At 39.6% G+C, this 22048-nt stretch overlaps 5 protein-coding genes across 5 annotated transcripts; 2 read left to right on the top strand and 3 right to left on the bottom strand.

Annotated features, from left to right (window-relative positions):
* Window positions 1-45: 45 nt before the first annotated feature.
* Window positions 46-2976, bottom strand: LOC123475517 (cholinesterase 1-like). Its single transcript, XM_045178294.1, has 12 exons — window positions 2736-2976; window positions 2550-2675; window positions 2340-2490; window positions 2084-2269; window positions 1832-2028; window positions 1602-1738; window positions 1368-1408; window positions 1212-1304; window positions 1036-1139; window positions 787-943; window positions 570-702; window positions 46-506 (listed from the first exon to the last, which is right to left on the bottom strand). Exons 1-12 carry the CDS (start codon window positions 2934-2936, stop codon window positions 263-265), a joined length of 1770 nt encoding a protein of 589 aa, XP_045034229.1. The 5' UTR covers window positions 2937-2976; the 3' UTR covers window positions 46-262.
* Window positions 2977-3926: 950 nt separating this feature from the next.
* On the bottom strand, window positions 3927-6757 carry LOC116936364 (cholinesterase 1). Its single transcript, XM_045178293.1, has 12 exons — window positions 6525-6757; window positions 6337-6462; window positions 6125-6275; window positions 5868-6053; window positions 5619-5815; window positions 5330-5466; window positions 5193-5233; window positions 4997-5089; window positions 4816-4919; window positions 4552-4708; window positions 4339-4471; window positions 3927-4272 (listed from the first exon to the last, which is right to left on the bottom strand). The coding sequence occupies exons 1-12, from the start codon at window positions 6729-6731 to the stop codon at window positions 4029-4031; spliced, it is 1776 nt and encodes a 591-aa protein (XP_045034228.1). The 5' UTR covers window positions 6732-6757; the 3' UTR covers window positions 3927-4028.
* A 704-nt stretch (window positions 6758-7461) lies between these two features.
* Window positions 7462-10155, bottom strand: LOC116928479 (cholinesterase 1). Its single transcript, XM_032935567.2, has 12 exons — window positions 9920-10155; window positions 9732-9857; window positions 9523-9673; window positions 9269-9454; window positions 9012-9208; window positions 8720-8856; window positions 8571-8611; window positions 8416-8508; window positions 8235-8338; window positions 8010-8166; window positions 7794-7926; window positions 7462-7726 (listed from the first exon to the last, which is right to left on the bottom strand). The coding sequence occupies exons 1-12, from the start codon at window positions 10118-10120 to the stop codon at window positions 7558-7560; spliced, it is 1695 nt and encodes a 564-aa protein (XP_032791458.2). The 5' UTR covers window positions 10121-10155; the 3' UTR covers window positions 7462-7557.
* A 1825-nt stretch (window positions 10156-11980) lies between these two features.
* On the top strand, window positions 11981-14872 carry LOC116928478 (juvenile hormone esterase). The gene is given in 11 exon segments (XM_045178292.1): window positions 11981-12212; window positions 12287-12412; window positions 12473-12623; window positions 12689-12874; window positions 12949-13369; window positions 13464-13504; window positions 13589-13699; window positions 13761-13864; window positions 13975-14131; window positions 14226-14358; window positions 14449-14872. Coding segments are annotated over 11 exon segments (1866 nt in total). The 5' UTR covers window positions 11981-12011; the 3' UTR covers window positions 14684-14872.
* A 1018-nt stretch (window positions 14873-15890) lies between these two features.
* Window positions 15891-18584, top strand: LOC116928481 (cholinesterase 1). The gene is made up of 12 exons (XM_032935568.2): window positions 15891-16119; window positions 16180-16305; window positions 16364-16514; window positions 16583-16768; window positions 16829-17025; window positions 17174-17310; window positions 17414-17454; window positions 17521-17613; window positions 17693-17796; window positions 17881-18037; window positions 18121-18253; window positions 18321-18584. Exons 1-12 carry the CDS (start codon window positions 15919-15921, stop codon window positions 18487-18489), a joined length of 1695 nt encoding a protein of 564 aa, XP_032791459.2. The 5' UTR covers window positions 15891-15918; the 3' UTR covers window positions 18490-18584.
* Window positions 18585-22048: the final 3464 nt, after the last annotated feature.

Genomic DNA, 22048 nt, shown 5'->3' with positions numbered 1-22048 from the left:
TTTAAATATCAAGCTTTTTAAATAAATTGTTGAGAGATACCACTATTTCCATAAAGGAAATCTTCCTTTATTCTTACATCCTTCGACGAAACGTTCCAGACGACGAATTAGAGTGATGGCTGTATTATATAGGCTACTATTTAAACCCTTGAAAGAGACAGGACAATACAAATTATTCTACACGGGACGTTTTTCAATAATTTTGCTATACGTTTTGTGTTTGTAAGAAAGTTATCGTTTAATTAGATATTTAAAACGATTATCAATAGCCCAGATAATTGTTTTTCTTTGGCAGTGAACGTTGGAAGCGACCAGACTGTCTCTTTGAAGCTGTGCGTCTTTCACCAGGAGGAGTGAGTTCGTCCACCGTCACGGTGTACGTTAATGTGTAGTCTGCCTCCGTTCTCCAAACATCGTCAATTGCGGTGTAGGATTCTTCGACGGTGTTGTATCGTAAAAACTGTGGAATTCCATCAAGAAGTGCAACACCGTCCGGAGTTGGATTACTAAAAATGATTTAATGAGAAATAATGAACGATACAAGAACAACGTATTTGAAAAGGTTTTACCCAAATATGACGAAATTTGTCCAGACTTGAAGCATTTTCATCGAATGTTCAATCTCACTACTATTGAGACCGGGTGGGACAGACTTGAATGGGTAAATAAACAGGTATATCAGTTCATCGGCATGGCTGACACCTATAAAATAATAAAGTCGTCACACAACTCGCCATTTTACTAAATGCTATTTGTTGATCGAGAAAAGTGGGTATGCCAGTTTACCGTGAGGAATTGGAGGTGGATTTGCAGCAAACAAATAGCTGAAAATGGAATTTCTTCCTTCGTACTCGAAGGAGTAAAAGAACGCGTCAGGATTATGTTGAGAAACGAGTTGTGTTGTCTCGTACGTCGGTCCTTTTAAGAAGAGCACGCTGCACATCTATCCGGGTTTAAATATATATGAATTCAATCTTGAGCCTTGGCCAATCGAGTACTTTAAACGTATCAATAAGAAATATTTTCTAGCTATACATCTGTTAATCCGGGTATCATGGATGTAAAATTGCCCATTACTGCAGTGCTCAAATATTTTTCTGTTAACTGAGTGGCCAATTCTCCGGTAGGATCATCAATATCTGTTGGATTCGTAAGTCAGTCTGAACATTTTTAATCCCTCAAGAAGAAAATTGTTTTTTTTTAATACTTACGCAATGCGTTCAGCAGAAGTGGTACTAAGTCATTTGCCAAAAACTCCTCGTCTTCAGTCAAATTATTGGGTACCAAAAAATCGTTGTACAATACTGTGACAAGAACACAGCGTCAATTTAAGTCCATTGAAATTCGTCAAGAAAAAGAAACCTTACTTCCCAACACTAATGTGCCTTCTTGTTTGTTTGCTCCGAACCTATTAGTTTCAGAAAATATAGTTAGTGTCACAAAAACGAACAATAATCTTGAAAATTCATCGGTGCGTTCACGTAAACAGCCTTTTTGTGCATGTTAGTTATACGCTTCCCAACGTTTCGAGTTCGTGTGACAGCACCTTCAAATTTATCGAAAATAGCTTACTAAAGAGGAAGTAGCTACCGTTCACTTACATGGTAGGGACATTTGCGAAATTTCCCGAACTGTAAAGCTCACGGGGATCGGACTCGATGATCCGTTGAGCTCCAGCAACCTGAATGACAGGATTTGAACCACTAAATCCAAGACCACCGTAAAATCTTTCCTCCGCCTATATGGTTAAAACAAAAGATCAAATAAAATTAGTACATGGGATTTAACTTCCATCGCTACCTTTATTTTTGCATTTTTGTTTGTTACTTACCGCAAAGTCTAGATAAGCTTGGGTAATAGTTTTTGCGTCAACGTTCTGCACACAGGTGAGCAAATCTTGGTAAGGTTCTAAAGGACATCCTGACATTTCAGCGATTTTCAGGGAAGCCGCTTTGCCTCTTCCATCGCGATCAAGGGCCCATTCAGCTAGAACAGATCCGCTCTCGCCAATAGCATGTCGGAAAAGCCCTTTCAATGCAAATGGTAATACAAAATTCAGGTAGAAAATAATTTTAAAATGTACCTCTTGCTTGGGGGGCCAAGAGAAGAAGTGAAACGCTAGCACTTCCAGCGCTTTCTCCCGCGATAGTGATTTGACTAGGATCTCCTCCGAAGTATTGGATGTGTTTGTTGACCCAACGCAAAGCTTCGATTTGGTCGAAAATAGCGGCATTGCCAGGAACATCGTCAGTATCAAAGGAGAGGAAACCTTAGCCACAAAATGTCAAAAGCCTTGGTTAACATTTTCCTTACATCGGTTCATGATAACGTAACCTCACCAAGTGGACCAAGACGGTACTGAATTGCAACTAGAACGATGTCGTGCTCCATGTATCTGTTAGGTAGATATTCGAGTGCATGGCCAAGAGAAAAAGCTCCTCCATGGATCCAGACCATGACGGGAAGAAGCGTGTCGGATTCAAATGGCAACTAGTCATATACAACCCTGTTAAAAACCATTAATAATGTCATCTCAATTTTATCATTACTTGTGGTGTGAAGATGTTCAGAGAAAGACAATCCTCGTTGGCTGCTCCAGGTTGAGGGCATCCTGCGTTATTGTTGGTAGTCTGCTGGATTTCATCCATGGGGTAGGGAGCTTTCGGAACCGGTGGCTATACATGAAATTGACATTTAGGTTTTCCATTATTACCACATTTTTATGGTCTACTCACCAGAAATCGATTTGCAGGAGTGGGCATTTCTGCATAAAAGACACTGCGAAACGCGTAGAACGAACGCTCAGTGTAAGTCGAGTTTTCAATGGTCCCGTTAAGAACGCCATAGCCTGGTACTTCGAGGATGACTTGTGAAGAAACCTCAGCTACATAATAGCCGGCCAACAGGAAAACGATGGGCAGCAAAAGCGACTTCATTGTTTGCTGTGACAACTATAAAGTCTTTTAACTGGAAGTTTCATTTCTTTTTTATAGCTTTCCATGTTGCGTCTATCTTTCGAGCAAATGGGCGGAGTTTCCATACTGTTCACATTGTTATATCGTTAAAAGTGTGCTTTAATGCATTTCATTCGTCTGATACAGTTAGATCGAGAATGTAATAAATTATGAGATTATTAACAGACAGGGGGAAAAAACCCAACGCAAATTTCCAAATATTTCGTAATATTGCATAAAGCCTAGTCTATACATACACTTGATGTTTTAATATATATTTATTCTGATTAAATTGTTGTTTTTCTCTTGTCCAAACCGGATTCCCTGTTGAAAGATCAAACCTGAGTCTTATCTTATTGTAGTCCGTCTAGTCTTTTATCCCGTTGCACGAGCATTTCTTTTTTCAAAATTGATCTGTCACTATTGTTTACATAATAATATTTACTAACCCGTCTATCCTGGCTGATATGCTAGAAGTGCAGGCAAACATACAAAAGCATTGTTGAAGCGAGAGACAGAGGTACACGGGTCGTACGATTTAAAGTGTTTGCTTTTATTTTTGCTGTAGTTGTTTTTGTTTCTTTAAGGATCCTGTCTACAACACATTGAGGGGGGGGGACTAAACATAAAGGGAACTTGCTCCGAAAGTTAGACACAATCGCTAATGCCAAAATACAACTTATTAATTCATTATATACCGGATGTCGAAATGTATTCCGCATCAAATGTGCACCGCGTTACAAAAGCTATTCGTATGCATTGACACTACTTTGTTATGCAGACTTTCTGTTGTTTGACGTGTAAAATTATACAAGATAAGTGCGGGAAAATCCACTCCTCTGATAGTTGATTAAGTTTATCGAAGCTAAACGTACTCTTTAGCATACCTTTCCCCTTGGAAATATGGAAGAAAGTTTTAAACCAATGTAGGCTACTGCTGTTCCATAAAATCCAATTGATATTTAACCCAAATTAGTTATTGTTCATGTATGCTTTGGCAAATCGCTCTTAAACGAACTGTGCTTGTAACCTTATACAGTGAACCACTTTGAAGCAACAACACAATTACTATTTTCAATATGCAAGATCATTGGTTTTGCTGGATGATACATATTTGGAACGCTCAGATTGTTTGTTGGAAACTCTGCGCTTGTTGACGGGAGGGTTCAATTCATCGACCGTTACGGTGTAAGTTAGTGTGTAGTCTGTCTCCGATCGCCAAACGTCGTCAATGGCGGTGTACGATTCAACGGCACTGCTGTATCGTAAAAACTGTGGGATACCATCAAGAAGAGGTACGCCGTCGGGAGTTGGATTGCTAACGTAAATGTAAAAGAAAATTGCGTATTCATTCAACAGCGTGGTGTGTTTCAAAAGTTCTTACCCATAAATGACAAAATTCGTCCAAACTTGAAGCATCTTCATAGAAAGTTCAGTCTCACTATTATTGAGACCCGGTGGAATGGACGGGAATGGTATAACGTACAGGTAAATCAACTCATCAGCATGGGCGACACCTAAGGTAACACGGTAAGTGTAATCAAACAACTTGATCGTCATTCTAGTAGGCATTATCTGTTTACCAAGAAAAACTTACCGGAAGGAAATGGAGGTGGATTTGCAGCGAAAACGTAGTTGAAAATCGAATTTCTCCCTTCGTATTCAAATGAATAGAAAAACGCATCGGCGTTGTATTGAGAAACAACTTGCGTCGTTTCGTACGAGGGTTCTTTCAAAAAGAGCACACCACACATCTGTTCAAATTTTTCAAGATTTTTAATTATTTTTTTGGCCAACTCCGAATCACGTCACATGGTTTCCTTGTGGAACGTTAACAACAATAAACAAGAAATTTGCTTACGTCTATTAGGCCGGGCGTCATTGATGTGAAGTTACCCATTACTGCTGTACTCAAATATTTCTCCGTCAACTGAGCGGCCAGTTCTCCAGTAGGATCATCAATGTCTTTTGTTCCGTTCATCATGAATAAATATGAATTAAAATAAGTTCGACCAAAGAAACGAGTTTCTTAATATACTAACGCAACGTAGTCAGCAGTTGTGGGACCAAATCATTTGCCAAATACTCCTCGTCTTCGGTCAGATTGTTGGGAACTAAGAAACTGGTGTACAACACTGTTGGAAAACCATGGTGCAAAAAGTTTATCACGTGACATATAGCAAAAATTATCGATATAGAACATAAAGTTAACGTAAATTGAACGAAAGAAAACCTTACGTCCTAACACCACTGAGCCTTCTTGTTTGTTTGCACCGAACCTGTAGGCATCGAAAAATCCGATTAATGTGATGACAATCAAACAAGCGTCGCACAAGAAATGCTGAAAATTATAACAGCAAAGTATTCGTGTTTACATTGTAGGAACATTTGCAAAATTGCCGGAATTGTATAACTCAAAAGGGTCCGACTCGATAATCCGTTGTGCTCCAGCAACTTGAATGATGGGATTGGAACCGCTGAAGCCCAGGCCACCTTTCGACATTTCCGCCGTCTTGTTAACGAAGAAAAAAATATGTAAATTTAAACAAGATACTAGCTAAAATAGTGGGATATACCCACAATATCAATCATCAATTGTGTTCTTTTTATGTGGTGAAAAACGTTTGGCAAAATCTACGGCAAATATTGGTTGATTATACATACTGAGTAGTCTCGGTATGCTTCGTTCAGTTCTGCGGGATCGATATTGCGCACGCAAGTGAGTAAATCTTGGTAAGGTTCCACTGGACATCCTGCCATTTCAGAGATTTGAAGGGAAGCTGCTTTGCCTCTTCCGTCGCCATCAAGGGCCCATTCAGCCAAAACAGATCCGCTTTCGGCGATGGCCCGTTGGAAGAGTCCTGCACCAAAAATGATGGTAACACCGAGTAGATTTAAGCTCAATAGTCTTACCTCTTGCTTGTGGTGCCAACAGAAGAAGCGTAATACTAGCGCTTCCAGCACTTTCTCCTGCGATGGTGATTTGACTGGGATCTCCTCCAAAGTATTGGATGTGTTTGTTGACCCAACGTAAAGCTTCGATTTGGTCGAAAATGCCGGCATTGCCAGGAACATCATCCGTGTCGAATGAGAGGAAACCTTAATGTGGGATGTTCCAAAGAATAAAAATTGTCAACTTTTCTCTGAATATAGAAAGAATTTTATATCACCAAGTGGACCGAGGCGGTACTGAATCGGAACTAGAACGATGTCGTGTTCCATAAATCTGTTGGGTAGATATTCGAGGGCATGGCCAAGAGAAAAACCTCCTCCATGGACCCAAACCATGACAGGAAGAAGCTTGTCGGATTCAAATGGCAACTAGACGTAATGCAATTTTGTTAAAAATCATTGCTAAAGTTGTCTTGATTTTTGTCGTTACTTGTGGCGTGAAGATATTCAGAGAAAGACAATCCTCGTTGGTTGAATTAAGCTGAGGGCAACCAGCATTATTATTGGTAGTCTGCTGGATTTCATCCATCGAGTAGGGGATTTTCGGAAGCGGTGGCTAAGTATGAAAATGGTATTTAGTTTCTCGTACTATGACCTCACGTTTGTAACTATACTGACCAAAAATCGATTCTCAGGCGTGGGTTTTTCTGCGTAAAAGACACCGCGAAACGCGTAGAACGGGCGTTCGGTGTAAGTCGAGTTTTCGTTGGTCCCGTTAAGAACGCCATAACCTGGTACTTCGAGGATGACTTGCGAAGAAACCTCAGCTAAATAATGGCCGGCCAAAAGGAAAATAACGATGATGGGTAACAAAAGCGACTTCATTTTGCTGCGACAGCTGAAGGTCTTAGTCGAATATTTCAACTACTTTTTATAGCTTACGTGGTATCTATCTTCCGACTGAATGGGCGGAGTTTCAATATTATTCAAATTTTACCCAAAAAAAGTTCGAGTACTCAGCGTCTTCTCGGATATAGTGCAACTTGATGTAGACATTTGAAAAACGATAAAACTATCAAGAGAAACCGATCCAAATCGACATCCATCCATTTTGTGTTGCATAGAACGTAGTAATGTTAGCACACGAATTTTGTAATTTCGTATTGTCCAACAGATTACAGCATTAAAAATATCAGATAAGAATCATATATTGCTGGAGAACTTTATGCCCTTTTTATCGACTGCATGGCGAGCGTTTCTTTTTTTAAAACTATAATCCTTGACTATTGTTTACTTAAGACTATTTGCTGTCCCGTCAATCATGGATGATTTGATTGATGTACAGACAAATAACACAAAGCACCCTTTTTAATCAGAGCTAAGTCTTGAGGTGATAAGCGATGTTCACTCAGCTCCAGATGTTAGGAAAAATGCTCGCTACATTTTACGTAAATGTATTGTTTTTCCATTAGAAACCAATTGTAACTTATTCAAATTTAGTTTTGTACCAACCCTGCTTTTCGGTGAACGCTTGAAGATAACCATTTTGCTTTAATAACGATTTTAAAAAAATATGGCTCCAGTTTCTGAATGGGTTACGTTACATCGAACTACCTTGAAGTAAAGCACGTGTATTGTTAATATACAAGATGGGTTTACTGGGTAAAACATATATTCGACATTACAAGATTGTTTTTTGAAAGCTCATAAGCTACTCGATGAGAGTGTTCAGTTCATCGACTGTTATGGTGTAAGTTAGCGTGTAATCCGTCTCCGATCGCCAAACGTCGTCAATGGCGGTGTAGGATTCAACGGCACTGCTGTACGGTAAGAACGGTGGGATGCCATCAAGAAGAGGTACGCCTTCGGGAGTTGGATTGCTAACGTAAATGTATAAGTAAATTGTACGTCCCATTTAACAGAGTGGCATTTTTGAAAAATTCTTACCCATATATGACAAAATTCGTCCAGACTTGAAGCATCTTCATGGAGACTTCAGTCTCACGATTATTGAGACCCGGTGGGACTGACGGGAATGGGTAAATGAACAGGTAAATCAGCTCATCAGCATGACTGACACCTAAGGTCATAAAGTATGAAATCAAACAACTAGTCACTCTAAGATATTTTATCTGTCAACAGAGTCAAATGGGTGTGACTTACCGTGAGGAATTGGCGGAGGATTCTTAGCAAACAAATAAGTGAAAAGTGAATTTCTCCCTTCGTATTCAAATGAATAGAAAAACGCATTGGGGTTGTGTTGAGAAACAACTTTTGTCGTTTCGTAGGTTGGTCCTTTCAAGAAAAGCACGCTGCACATCTGTTTTGCATTTTAAAAGATCTTATGTAAATCTATCGACCGATTCCAAATCACACTGTGTGTCTTACGTCTGTTAATCCGGGTGTCATTGATGTAAAGTTGCCCAATACTGCCGTACCTAAATATTTTTCAGTCAACTGAGCGGCCAGTTCTCCAGTAGGATCATCAATATCTTTGGTTGATATTCAAAAGCGATTTTAAATTATTATTTATTTCAGTTCGCATTAACTTTTTTCCCCAGTTACTTACGCAAGGCAACCAGCAACTGTGGGACCAACTCGTTTGCCAAAAATTCTTCGTCTTCAGTCAGATTGTTGGGAGCCAAGTAACCGTTGTACAACACTGAAAAAAATATGTCCAAGATTACCTTTCAATATTTCTAAATTTTTAAAGTGAAACTTTACCTCCTAGCACCAGCGTGCCTTCTTGTTTGTTTGCACCAAACCTATTAGCATAGAAAATGGACGGTTAATGTGACTGGAAGAAAACATGTGCCTTTACAACGCAAGAGTTAGCCTATTGAAAACTATAACAGCAAAGTATTCGTGTTTACATTGTAGGAACAGTTGCAAAATTGCCGGAATTGAATAGCTCCAAAGGGTCGGACTCGATAATCCGTTGTGCTCCAGCAACTTGAATGATGGGATTGGAACCACTAAAACCTAGACCACCGTTCAGTCTATCCGTTTTCTTGTTTAAAAAAAAAATGCATTAGTATAAGTATTTTAAAACAATGGTAGAATATGACCTTAACACTAGCTTGTATTTCTGTTTGATTTCTTACAGCAATAAACAACCCGCTAAATCTGCTGTATACTCTACGTAATGGTTATTGATTAACTTACCGCATAGTCTTGATATGCTCGATCCAGCACCAAAGGATCAATGTTCTGCACACAAGTGAGCAAATCTTGGTAAGGTTCCAATGGACATCCTGCCATTTCAGCGATTTGCAGTGAAGCAACTTTGCCTCTTCCATCGCGATCAAGGGCCCATTCAGCCAAAACAGAGCCACTTTCACCGATGGCACGTTGGAATAGCCCTACAACAGTAAATGGTAACACCGACAACACTTAAATCTAAAAAAGGAAAACGTTTAAACCTCTTGCTTGTGGTGCCAAGAGAAGAAGTGAAACGCTAGCGCTTCCAGCACTTTCCCCCGCGATAGTGATTTGACTGGGATCTCCTCCGAAGTATTGGATGTGTTTGTTGACCCAACGTAGAGCTTCGATTTGGTCAAAAATACCGGCATTACCAGGAACATCATCAGTGTCGAACGAGAGGAAACCTTATGGTGGGATGTTTCAGAGACTTAGATTGTCAACTTTTCTCCGGATAGAAATAATTTCATCTCACCAAGTGGACCAAGGCGGTACTGGATTGCAACTAGGACGATGTCGTGTTCCATGTATCTGTTGGGTAGATATTCGAGGGCATGACCAAGAGAAAAACCTCCGCCATGGATCCAGACCATGACGGGAAGAAGCGTGTCGGATTCAAATGGTAACTAGGGGTAAGCAATCTTGTTAAAACACTACAAACGTTTATCCAAGCTTTATTATTACTTGTGGCGTGAAGATGTTTATAGAAAGACAATCTTCGTTGTCTGCCCCAAGCTGAGGACACCCTGCGTTGTTGTTGGTAGTCTGCTGGATCTCATCCATAGGATAGGGGGCTTTTGGAACTGGTGGCTGAGCATGAAAATTATATTTAGTTTCTTGGTTATATTACTTCACGTTTGTACTCTACTCACCAAAAATCGATTCAAAGGCGTTGGTTTTTCTGCGTAAAAAACGCTGCGGAATGCGTAGAACGGGCGTTCAGTGTAAGTCGAATTTTCATTGGTCCCGTTAAGAACGCCATAGCCAGGTACATCGAGGATGATCTGCGTAGAAACCTGAGCCAGATACTGGCCGGCAAAGAGAAAAACGATGGGCAGCAAAAGCGACTTCATTTTGCTGTGACAGCTAAAGTCTATAATTGGATGTTTCATTTCTTATTTATAGGTTTACATATGTTTTATCTTTCGACCGAAAGGGCGGGGTTCTAAAGCGTTCACGTTGCATCTTTAAAATAGTTTTCTGTGGCTGATGCTTCCTTATTCGTGCCCTACAATCCAATCTATGCCCTATTTAAAATGAGACATGACCAAGGGAAACCATACCGAGTCCCCAGTCACCTATTTTGTTTTTTTGCACATCATGTGAGTAGGTATTATTAATGCGACTACTTTGTCATTTTGTTATGCCCAGCCGATTTCCGCATTGAAAATATCAAGACAAGAATTTTATCTTATTGGGAGTCGCCATGCCCTTTATCAACTGCACGAACGTCTCTTTTTTAAAATTGATCCTTGGCTATTGTTTATGTGAGAATATTTACTTACCCGTGTATCCTTGTTGATATACTTGATCTGCAGATAAACCAACGAAGCGTCTATGATACGAGACACAGGGACGCATGGGTAATTCCAATTTAAAAAATTGGCTTTTCCTGGGTCGCTGCAATTAATCGAAAACTATTTCCAGATTTTTCCCCATGCGTTCAATCGTTGCGTTCACTCCAGTTTTAATTCATTGCCTATGATATGTAAAATGGATTCAACCGTCCGCGTATGAAGAGGTTTACTTTACTAGCCATCATTCACACACTGGACTCACCAGCAGCTTGAATGATGGGATTGGTCCACTTGGTGATATGAAATGACTTCTATCCGGATAAAAGTAGGCAATCTAAGTCTATGGAACATCTTACGATGAGGTTCCCTCTCTTTCGACATAGGTGATGTTCCTGGCAATGCCGGTATTTTTTACTAAGTGGGTCGAAGCTTGTTGGATCATCAACAAACACATCCAATACTTTGGAGGAGATCCCAGTCAAATCACATCACAGTGGAAAGTCCTGGAAGCGCTATATAGTCTTACGTTTCTTCGCTTGGCACTACAAGCAAAAGGTAAAACTATTTACGTAAAATTTTGTCGATGATATATACGAGGAAATGGCAAAAGATTCGACCCATTAGACTATAATTTTATTGTAAATTGATTTTTGAAATGAAATATACATATATATACATGCATACTGTATACCATCAGCCGACTTTGGATGGCTTTTGGGCTACGTTTTTACCCATGGAGTTCAGAGCGTACCAAAAAGACAACCAAAAGATAACCAGTTAAATTTAGTTTTTATATCAACGTGTTATGTTTTCCCAAGACGCTTTTCTTTTAGAGCTATCATTCAGGTAAGGAAGCAGCCGCCAGGTGAACAGTTCGTTGGGTAAATTCAAAGATAATATATCAGCTTGCGAAAATGTTTACTCATGTTTTTATGTTAACGACTATTGCCGAGTGAACGAGTACGAAGCAGCTGCCAAAAGCTGTCGTTTTTCCCTCGGAGACGCGTAAAAGTAAATATTTTGAACCGTTCTCATCTCAACCATTTTGTTTTGCTTTGATAAGCAAGCATTTATTTATTCAGACACCACGCAAACATAGACACATTGATCAAAATATTTATCAAAAGCGAGACCAGTTTGAAGACGCATGAGGCCCCAAAGATTTTGTATTATTGCTTGGGAATTTCTACACTCCAGAAAAGATGATGATAAAGACACAAATCTAAATAATAGAAATAATATAGTTATGAAACTTATAATCGCAAACAGCATAAAGTTGCTTGAATCTCTCAGTTTTCATTGGTGAAGCTTAATCTTTTATATCAAAAGCAAATTGGAAGTATCGCTTTTAATGTTTGAGGTACGGACAACACAAGGAAAGAAGGATGCGTCCGTTGCATAAAAAGAAATGAAAATTTGACGGGAGTCCGCAGTAGCCCATGGTAAAATGAAGTTATTTTTCATTCCCCTCGTGATTCTCTTCGCCGGTCATTATGTGGCTGAGGTGTCAATGCAAATTATTCTCGAAGTTCCAGGCTATGGCGTTCTGAACGGGACCAACGAAACATCGTCTTTCACCGAGCGCACATTTTACGCATTCCGAAGCGTTCAATATGCAGAAAAGCCTACACCTGAGACTCGATTTTTGGTAGGTTAGAGCAAAAAAAAAAAAAAAGATGAAACAATCACGAATTTATTTCAAAACTTCATCCATCAATTCAGCCACCGATCCCGAAAGCTCCTTATTCAATGGATGAGATCCAGCAAACGACAAACAATAACGCCGGATGCCCTCAGCCCGGTGTTGACAACGAAGATTGCCTCACCCTGAATGTGTTTACACCACAAGTATTCAACTATAAAATTACGTAATATCATTACAATTCTAACTTTATCATCGGCGATCAGTTGCCATCTGAATCCAATACGCTGCTGCCAGTTATGTTCTGGATCCATGGAGGAGCTTTTTCTCTCGGACAAGCGCTTGAATATGTACCTAGCAGGTATATGGAACACGACATCGTTCTAGTTGCAACTCAGTATCGTCTTGGCCCACTTGGTGAGAACTCCAGTTCTTGAACTATAGAACTTCCCACTATTTTTTAACCCTTGCCGATGACTAAGGTTTCCTATCGTTCGACACGGATGATGTTCCCGGTAACGCCGGTATTTTCGACCAAATCGAAGCTTTACGTTGGGTCAATAAACACATCCAGTCCTTTGGAGGAGATCCCAATCAAATCACCATCGCAGGAGAAAGTGCTGGAAGCGCTAGCGTTACGCTTCTCCTTTTGGCACCACAAACAAGAGGTTAAATTTTACTTTGATTTTCTATTTTAATATACGAAAAAATTAACCGCCTTTTGTCCGTTACACGTAAATAGGACTATTCCAACGTGCTATCGGTGAGAGTGGATCTGTCCTTGCTGAATGGGCTCTTGATCGGGACGGAAGAGGTAAAGTGGCTTCCGTGGCGATCGCCGAATTGGCCGGCTGCCCAGTCGAACCTTACGAAGAATTGCTGTCTTGCGTTCAAACTGTTGACGCTGGATTACTGTCAGAAGCCTACAAAAACAACTTTTTAAATTTTTTTAAATTTTTTTTTTTAAAAAAAAAAATAAAAAATTAAAAATAAAAAAAAAAATTATTTCCTTAAATGTTTTACGTTTAAGGTTTTTTCTTTATATAGAGAAAAGAATTAACGGTTCAATATCCAGACATACAGGTTCATGGAGCTCAACGGATTATCGAGTCGGACCCTCGCGAGCTCTTTAGTTCCGGAAACTTTGCAACCGTCCCAACTATGTAAACATGCAAAATTACTCAAATTCTTACACTTTCACGGAATTTTCTTTTTCCCTTAGATTCATTCTAAAGTTTTACTTTTGTGTGTGTTAAGGTTCGGTGCGAACAAGCAGGAAGGCACCCTTGTGGCAGGAGGTACAGTATAATGCTTGTCTTTGACTTTTTTTAGTACGTTAAGCCACATTGCTAACTCTAGCATTCCACATCCTTTCCAAACAGTTTTTTAAAAAAAAAATTTAACCCCAAAAAAAATAAAAAAAAAAAAAAAATTTTTGGAAAAATGTTTTTTTTTGGAAATGAGTTATGTTCCTACGTTGTTGAAGATCCTGCAGTTATAAATGCTTCCAATTCTAAAATGTTGTTTTAAAAATTTAATTTAATAAATCAAAAGATATTGACGATCCTACTGGAGAACTAGCAACTCAGCTGACTGAAAAATATCTGGGAACTGCCGAAATGGGCAATCTTACGTCAATGACGCCTGGATTAGTTGATGTATGTACAAACAAATTAATAATAGGTTAATATTTTGGTTACGAGGGACAGTTCCTGTTATTAGGTAGCTGTGCTTATACTGACAAATAACGACTACTTTGTTCTCACAGATGCTGAGTGTGTTGTTCCTAAAAGCACCGACGTACGAGACGGCACAAATTGTTTCTCAGCACAATCCCAATGCATTTTTCTACTCCTTCGAGTACGAAGGAAGAAATTCAATTTTTGAATACGCATTTGCCCCGAATCCGGTACCAATTCCTCACGGTATATTTTATTCGTTTTCTCAAACAAAATGGATTGCATTAGATTTTTGAATAATATATCGCGAAATGTTGACACTTTCATTGGAATGTCATAGGAGTAAGTCACGCAGATGAAATGATCTATTTGTTCGTTTTCCCGTTCCCGTCACTTCCACCTGGTCTGAATGCCAGTGAAACTGAGCTATCCATGAAAATGCTTCAGGTTTGGACCAACTTTGTCACTTACAGGTAAAAGAAAAATGATGTCAACATAAAAAATACAGTTGGAAATGTCAGCTGTGGTCCTAAAACTAACGTGAATATTGTTAACCTCTTTAGCGATCCAACTCCTGACGGTGTAGCTCTTCTTGACGGTATTCCTAAATTTTTGCCCTACAACCCTGTCGACGAATCTTACATGGCTATCGATGATTTCTGGAGGACGGAAGCAGATTACACGTTGACGTACACCGTGACGGTGGATGAGCTCAACCCTCCCGTTCAAACACGAAAATCTTACGAAGGACAGTACGGTCGTGTTTTGCCCACCAAGAATAATTATCTTGGTTATTGAATTACAAGTTCAGTCCAATCAGTCGAATAAATAATTATAACTATAAGTGTAAAGTTCAAACGAAAATATGCGTTCCCTGCACACTGATTTTGTTTTATAAATGTTTATATTGCTGGAATATCTTATGTGTCTGATTTGGATCATTTGTATTGGCTAGTTAAAAAACATGCAAGTTTTATTAAGGTGAAATATTGACGTAGAAATGAAAATTTTTTGCGAGTGTAAACCCAAAGACTGCCAAAATCGTTGAATGCAGTTCCACTGGCCTGTTAGTAGGCCTATATGGTTCCATAGTCTTTAGGAATGTTATTAGTGCAACAACACACATAGCCTGTTTGGGCTTCCTTGGCTTGTTCTTGGACAATTCCTATTTGATTCAAATCCAGTGAGTGAATGATGGCTAGTAGTAAGCATCCGCATACGCGGAAGGCTGAATCCATTTTACATATCATAGGCCCAGAATCAAAACTGGGGTGAACGCAACGATTGAACGCATGGGGAAAAATCTGGAAGTAGTTTTTGATTAATTGCAGCAACCCAAGAAAAGCCAACTTTTTAAACTGGAATTGCCCATGCGCCCCTGTAGCCTATCTCGTATCATAGACGCTTCGTTGGTTTGTCTGCAGATCAAGCATATCAACAAGGATACACGGCTAAGTAAATATTCTCAGATAAACAATAGTATGGCGACTCCCAATAAGATAAAATTCTTATCTTGATATTTTCAATTTGGAAATCGGTTAGTCATAATGACAAAGCAGTCTTGTTAATATTTGTGAGGTGTTGGCAACCTCCTGGCAAAGTCAACGAGATTCTCAATTTTGGCTTAGATCTGTGATTATTTAGATTAGAAATTGGCTTAATAATCTTAATTTGATTTAAGATTCATACATGTTGAGGCCTAGATTCAAAATGATTCTGACAAAGGTCTACGAGATTCAAATCACTTGCCAACCCCTCGAATATTACTTACAACATGTTGCGCAGAAAAACAAAATAGGTGACTGGGGACTCGATATGGTTTTCCTTCATCATTTATCATTTTTAATTAGACATAGATTGTGTTGTAGCGCACGAAAAAGGAAGCATCAGCCACAGAACACTTTTTTAAAGATGCAACGTGAACACTTTAGAACTCCGCCTTTTCGATCGAAAGATAAAACGTATATGTAAACCTATAAGAACGAAATAAAACATCCAATTAGAGAAATAGAGACTTAAGCTGTCGCAGCAAAATGAAGTCGCTTTTGTTGCACATCGTTTTTCTCTTTGCCGGCCAGTATCTAGCTCAGGTTTCTACGCAAGTCATCCTCGAAGTACCTGGCTATGGCGTTCTTAACGGGACAAATGAAAATTCGACTTACACTGAACGCCCGTTCTACGCATTCCGTAGCGTCTTTTACGCAGAAAAACCAACGCCTTTGAATCGATTTTTGGTGAGTAGAGTACAAACGTGAAATAATAATCGAGAAACTAAATACAATTTTCATGCTCAGCCACCAGTTCCAAAAGCCCCATATCCCATGGATGAGATCCAGCAGACTACCAACAACAACGCAGGGTGTCCTCAGCTTAATGCAACCAACGAGGATTGCCTTTCTTTGAATATATTCACGCCACAAGTAAGTACAAAGATTGGATAAGTGTTCTTGGTATTTTAACAAGATTGTTTATCACTAGTTACCATTTGAATCCGACACGCTTCTTCCCGTCATGGTCTGGATCCATGGCGGAGGTTTTTCTCTTGGTCATGCTCTCGTATATCTACCCAACCGATACATGGAACATGACATCGTCCTAGTTGCAATCCAGTACCGCCTTGGTCCACTTGGTGAGATGAAATTATTTCTATCCGGAGAAAAGTTGACAATCTAAGTCTCTGAACCATCCCACCATAAGGTTTCCTCTCGTTCGACACTGATGATGTTCCTGGTAATGCCGGTATTTTTGACCAAATTGAAGCTCTTCGTTGGGTCAACAAATACATCCAATACTTCGGAGGAGATCCCAGTCAAATCACTATCGCGGGGCAAAGCGCTGGAAGCGCTAGCGTTTCACTTCTTCTCTTGGCACCACAAGCAAGAGGTTTAAACGTTTTCCTTTTTTAGATTTAAGTGTTGTCGGTGTTACCATTTACTGTTCTAGGGCTATTCCAACGTGCCATCGGTGAAAGCGGATCTGTTCTGGCTGATTGGGCCCTTGATCGCGATGGAAGAGGCAAAGTTGCTTCACTGCAAATCGCTGAAATGGCAGGATGTCCATTGGAACCTTACCAAGATTTGCTCACCTGTGTGCAGAACATTGATCCGCTAGTACTGGACCGAGCATATCAAGATCATGCGGTAAGTAATCGATAACAAATACACCCAACAGATTTAGCAGATTATTTATTGATATATTATAAATCAAACAGAAATAAAGATAATTTTTTTAGATCATAGCTACCATTGTTTTAAAATTCTTACACTAATTCATATGTTTTAAAACTAGAAAGCAGATAGGCTGAACGGTGGTCTAGGTTATAGTGGTTCCAATCCCATCATTCAAGTTGCTGGAGCACAACGGATTATCGAGTCCGACCCTTTGGAGCTATTCAATTCCGGCAATTTTGCAACTGTTCCTACAATGTAAACACGAATACTTTGCTGTTATAATTTTCAATAACTCTTGCGTTGTAAAGACACATTTTTTCTTCTAGTCACATTAACCGTCCTTTTTCTATGCTTATAGGTTCGGCGCAAACAAACAAGAAGGCACGCTTGTGCTAGGAGGTAAAGTTTCACTTTAAATATTTAGAAATATCGAACGGTAATCTTGCACATATTTTTTTTTTCCAGTGTTGTACAACGAATACTTGGCTCCCAACAATCTGACTGAAGACGAAGAATTTTTGACAAACGAGTTGGTCCCACAGTTGCTGGTTGCCTTGCGTAAGTATAACTGGTTAAAAAAGTTGATGCAAACTGAAATCAATAATAATTTAAAATCGCCAATGAATATCAACTAAAGATATTGATGATCCTACTGGAGAACTGGCCGCTCAGTTGACAGAAAAATATTTAGGTACGGCAGTATTGGGCAACTTTACATCAATGACACCCGGATTGACAGACGTAAGGATATTTTTAAAGAGAACTGTGCAATGTGATTTGGAATCGGTCTAAGATTTATCTAAGATATTTTAAAATGGAAAACAGCTGTGCAGCGTCCTTCACTTTAAAGGACCAACGTACGAAATGACAAAAGTTGTTTCTCAACACAACCCCAATGCGTTTTTCTATTCATTTGAATACGAAGGGAGAAATTCATTTTTCACTTACTTTTTCGCTATCAATCCTCCGCCAATTCCTCACGGTAAGTCACACCCATTTGTCTCCGATGACAGATAAAATCTCTTAGAATGACTAGTTGTTTGATTTCATACTTTATGACCTTAGGTGTCAGCCACTCTGATGAGCTGATTTACCTGTTCATTTACCCATTCCCGTCAACACCACCGGGTCTCAATAATCATGAAACTGAAGTCTCTATGAAGATGCTTCAAGTCTGGACGAATTTTGTCATATATGGGTAAGAATTTTTCAAAAATGCCACTCTGTTAAATGGGACGTACAATTTACTTATACATTTACGTTAGTAATCCGACTCCGGAAGGCGTACCTCTTCTTGATGGCATCCCACAGTTCTTACCGTACAGCAGTGCCGTTGAATCCTACACCGCCATTGACGACGTTTGGCGATCGGAGACGGATTACACACTAACTTACACCATAACAGTCGATGAACTGAGCCCTCCCATCGATTAGCTTAGAGCTTTCAAAAAACAATCTTGTCATTTCGAATATATGTTTTACCCAGTAAACCCATCTTGTATATTAACAATACACGTGCTTTACTTCAAGGCAGCTGGATGTAACGTAACCCATTCAGAAACTGGAGCCATGTTTTTTTTAAATCGTTATTAAAGCGAAACGGTTATCTTCAAGCGTTCATAGAAGCACGGTTGGTACAGAACAAAATTTGAATAATTTACAATTGGTTTCTAATGGAAAAGCTATACATTTGCGTAAAATGTAGCATGCATTTTTTCTAACATCTGGAGCTGAGAGAACATATCGCTAATTACCTTAGCTCTGGTTAAAATTGGTACTTTTTGTTGTTCGTCTGAACATCAAGCATATCATCCATGACTGACGGGACAGCAAATAGTATTAAGTAAACAATAGTTAAGAATCACATTTAAAAAAAGACACGCTCGTCGTGCTGTCGATAAATGGTATGAAGTTCTCCAACAAAATATGATTCTTACCTGATATTTTTAATGCGGTCGGACGAAGGGCCACATGGGTAATTCCTCTTTTGAAAGTTTGCTTTTCGACAGTTAATCGAATTCGATTCCTCTGATTTGCCACCTGACGCGCCCCGTAACAGCACCCATCTTTTAAAATGGCATCGGGGCAATCGGGGTAACCTCGCCCTGCACCGGATGGGTGTGGGTGGGTGGGGCGCCCCGATCAGAGTCAATCGGGGCCGATCGCTATTTACGTATTACATATGCATTTTATCAAATAATACTACAATTTCGTCTACATTTATCGTAATCCTATAAAAGAGCGTGAAAATACAAATAATGTTCATTTATTAAGTTTCAAGTAATGGAAGAAAATTTTGATTTAACGTCCTAAATTGGATATTATACTAGCTGTTTCTTCATCAACGTGGTATTGAACCAGAAAAAAACGGTATAAAAGGCATGCGCATTTATTACTCCATTAGTGGCGTAGCTGGTCAGTGAAGATCGGTGGCAGTTGGTCTCGTAAGAGTTTAACTGCTAGCTGGGACCGGACGTTCGGCAACCGGACGAACGGCAGGCAGGAAGCTTTCGTGGAACTCCTGCTGGTAACCCGATGGCCCATGATCGCAGCCATACCTGGATGGGGAGGGACTGTGTAGGGACGTATAAGATACGATGCACGAGGTTCAGGTGGGTTACACCCGCAATCTTCAAATAGCCGGCTCCAGAAGATCCTCAGAGTTAAAGTCATGGTTTAACTTAAGCGGCCTTCAGGGTTAAGACAAGTAATTTGGCATGTGAAGCTAACATTGGCCAGATTGGCGTCATTATCATAACCATACTTGGTGGAAGATGAGCGAAACCACCAATTTTTTTCCCGTTCCTTTTCCTATTCTTTGGCTAACGCATCAACGAATAGACAATAAAGAGAGTTTTGAATTTTTAATAGACTTTTCGTTAAATCCGTACCGCATTATGGCACTCAGCTTGACATTACCGCGTCATACACAAGCTGGAATGTTCTCCAGCTTCCCTATTTGGAGAAACTGCAGATCATTGCCAGGGGGTTCGTGCACTCACCTCATGACGTCAAACGATTTCCGCTGACTCCATGACCAGCCCAGCCAACTTTCCCTCTATGGAAGTTAGTCACAACAGTATAGGTGGATTCTAAAAAAAAAGAAACAAACAAAATTTCGTGAACTTTCAACAGATGGGGGCGCGACGACTTCCAATTTGGTTGTCGTTTGCACGCAACAACGGGAAAAGTTGCGACAAACGTATAAAGGTCTCGAGACATATCCTTTGCTTTCTTCGTAGCATTTGCAGCGTGACACCGTAGTGCGATGAAACTGCTTCAATATACGTGTCTTGTGGTGTCCCTTGTCATCATTTCCACTGGAATGCACGACGTGGCCGCCGTCCCAATGGTAGTGTACAAAGTCGGTAATCAACTAAGACTCAATCCAGGTTGGTGAAATATTTTTCTGTGTGTAAGATGCAGTGTTATAGATGGTAATAATTGAAGCGTACATCTGATCCTTTATTTATTCAAGTATTGGTGCCAGTTTCATCAACAGTGATGCCCGTTGATCTCTTTGAGAAACGACATGATGGTGAGAGGGCAAGTTCTTCAGTTAATGAGCCGAGAGCGGATTACCGAAAAACGAAACGTGAAAAGACGCAATCATATTTCTGGCAACTCATTTTGTAATATTGATTGGATGCAGAACTGCTATATGTACATTAAGTCTGTTAAAATTCCTGTTAACGTACGACAAATATTTTTTTTCCCATTGACCGCCTCATTGGAGTTGAAAGGGATACAATGTTGTCTATCCCTCCAAAAAGCTACGTACAGCTCCAGTGAAAGTTCTTTTGTAACACAACTCAACCGGTAAGGTAAAAGTAACTCAATTTCCGAGAGCTTTCGACTAGTGTGGCTTTCCTTTTTTTTTTTTTTTTAAACTTTCTATTTTCATTTCCTCTTAATGTTATCTCTTATTTGTGATTTTTCTTACAGCCGTTTTACATCCATGAAGAATACAGTGTTTTTTTTCATGTTTTACGTAGGGTGTTCTTTTGTTATTATTACCGTTGCTATGGTTATTACATAATGCCCAGAGATGTTAGTTCCTTAGGCATTGCCTTTGGTCGTGGATCAATTAGATGTTCTTCATGTGGTTCAGTGGGTTCTTCAAGCTGTACCAGAAGAACTGAAACCACTGACAGGACATCCATAACACATATTCGTTTTCTCATCAAGTCAACTGTTTTTGAAATAAATGAGATCATGGCGTTGCTGACGCGCCAGCACTGCCGCTGCGTTTTCTGGCCGCTCCATTTAAGCGAACGAGCAAAAATAATATAATTAATTGGAAAACTAATATTCAAGCCGAAATCAGCGTTTAATTTCGAATATAACGTGTGTGTTTTTATTGAATTCTAAGAGATGTCGATTTTTGTGGATTTTGACGACTTTTTCATTTTTTTCAAAATTTTAGGTTTAGTAAAAATTACATGATTTCGATTCGTAATTAAACCACAATCATGATACGCAAGTTCTTTTCAACGTGAGGCTTATAGTTTTTAAAATAAACATAGAAAACGAATCGACAGTGCTGTCACGCCAGCAAAGCTTTGGTCCCTAGGGGCTTTCAAAAATTTCACGAACACCGGGAGCCGTCGAATCTTATCAGGAGCAGGTTGCCGCGATTCAGTTGTTCAACCAGGACCGAACCCTATCGGGAATTTTGCGAACGGGGTGAGGATCCCTAGTGGATAGGCAAAAGGTTGTTCAACAAGCCAAGAAAACCAGGTTTTTTAGGTTAACGGTAGATGGCGCACTCACACAGTGACCTAATACCCATACAATCTAAATTTAATTATGACACCTTGGCGATTGCCGCCGTAGGCAACACTATTACGTTTTATGCTATATTTCAAAGCTGTAAAATTTCACACTTTCAAACACTTCTTGCAGTCACAATAAAATTTGGTCGTAAGGTCTAATCTTGTGGTTAGTTTCGGCTTTTCGGTTTTACTTTATTGAACGAGTCGAACTAATCTCT

Source organism: Daphnia magna, linkage group LG8, assembly GCF_020631705.1.
Source record: "Daphnia magna isolate NIES linkage group LG8, ASM2063170v1.1, whole genome shotgun sequence".
In the NCBI taxonomy this organism is placed as follows: domain Eukaryota; kingdom Metazoa; phylum Arthropoda; class Branchiopoda; order Diplostraca; family Daphniidae; genus Daphnia; species Daphnia magna.
This window is presented reverse-complemented; position numbering and strand designations above follow the sequence as displayed.